Source organism: Entamoeba histolytica, genomic scaffold (genome assembly GCF_000208925.1).
Source record: "Entamoeba histolytica HM-1:IMSS scf_1104750518549 genomic scaffold, whole genome shotgun sequence".
NCBI lineage: Eukaryota > Evosea > Mastigamoebida > Endamoebidae > Entamoeba > Entamoeba histolytica.
In genome coordinates, this window is record NW_001915831.1 from 1 (window position 1) to 1,793 (window position 1,793).

At 28.6% G+C, this 1,793-nt stretch overlaps 1 protein-coding gene across 1 annotated transcript; it reads left to right on the forward strand.

Moving 5' to 3' along the window:
- Positions 1-128: 128 nt before the first annotated feature.
- On the forward strand, positions 129-878 carry EHI_149230 (uncharacterized protein; the record flags this gene model as incomplete). The annotated part of the gene is made up of 1 exon (XM_001914506.1): positions 129-878. The coding sequence occupies one exon, from the start codon at positions 129-131 to the stop codon at positions 876-878; it is 750 nt and encodes a 249-aa protein (XP_001914541.1).
- Between the last annotated feature and the right edge of the window lie 915 nt (positions 879-1,793).

The window sequence follows — 1,793 nt, forward strand, 5'->3', positions numbered from 1 at the left end:
AAAACACATCTTTACCTTCATTTGTTTCATTCTTATCTGATATTGCAAACATTAAACCTTTTAGATCACTTTATTCTATACAAACTCCAGACGCATTAATATTATATCATGACATTTGTGAATCTTTAATGAAGATATTACCTTCTATTATCGAATTAAATGAAGATGAGATGGTGTCATATTTAGAAGATTGTATCCAATCAATTAATTCTATTTTATCAAGTGATACCATCCCTTTCGGTGCTTTGTATGTCTATAATGATCGAACTCATCATGTATTGATGCAAACAATTATTTCTATCTGCATTTCACATAAATGGGATTTTGTTAGTTTTTATCCAAAATATACTAAACTTATTTTTACTCTCTTTTGTAATATTGGTATGGTGTCTTGTGATGACTTCTTTGGTAATCATCTTCATGAAACATTACTATTTTTGTTTAATGCTTTACAATCTGGTGAAGAGTCTGCTATCCCAGTTTTTGAACAAATCATCTTATTCACTTTTAAAAGCCATCTTCTAAAATCTGTAAGAATCATCACCACTCCTTCAACCGATCATTCTTTGTTATTGTCTCAACATTTGGACTTAGTCAAAAACATCATTGAAATTCTCCTTCAAAATCTACTTAATGGAAATATGGATTTATATTGTACTTCTAAAGCCTTATTACCTTCTCTTCTTCTTTATCCTAAAATATATCACCATTTGAAATCTTCTCTTTTACTCAAATACTCAAATTCTCCTGACTTAAATCTCGCATTCTGCCAACTCGACGCTTCTATCTCTTCTTCTTGTGATGGGGATGCTTACGATAACTTCTTTAACGCTTGCCAAGTCTTCCAACATACTTCTTTATCTCTGCTCAAACAATAAGAACAAAAATGAAAGATTTGATTGGTTGTACTTTTTATTTGAACTAAGCAATTGTTCTAATTACTTTCATTAACATTTTAATGTGGTTATATTTTAAAAATAAATATCTTTCAACTTATTTTACAATAATACAACAATATTTAAACGAAAGACACATGTTTTTCTAATGTAACTTTTTTATTCATTATTGAGAAAGTCAGTTCATTAGAAGGAGATAAAAACAAAAATGACAGCAAAGAATTTAAGGAGATAAAGGAAGAGATGAAGAGATAAAAAGGAAAATGAGGTATTATTTAAGTTAGTAGTAGCAAGCCAAATAAGAAGATCAAATAAAGATCTTATGTTAAAGAAGATAGCACCGATGATGACATAAATAGAAGAGAAAAAGGAAGATGGGAGATTCCTAACAAAGCATGATTTAAGAGAAGGAGAAGAGTACCACCATATCAAAAAGCAAAGAAAGAAGGAAAAGAATAAATGACGCCATTGGTTGGTTCTAGTTTTTGTGATGACAATAGCATAGTATGATATAGTAGAGACGAAATTAAGAATGCAAGTCAGTGTTTGTGTTGCAAAAAATCCATTGGAAATACTATAAATTATACCATGAAAATCTAGACAATTCATATCAGTTATTTTATATCTTATAATAATCAAAGAAATTGAATAACAAACCTAAGATTACAAAGAAAAATATTGCGAATGAATGTACAATTTTAACATGTTGTTGATTAAATAGTTTCAACAATGAATTACCAATTAATAGAATGTTTAATACCAATTTTATATAACTTGCCCAAATTGATATTTCATCCAAGAAAGAGTATAAACAAACTCGAAATAAATTTTGATACACAAATGATTGTATTGCGTTATTTCCATTAATAGTGGGACAATCACACATCCTAATTTCTG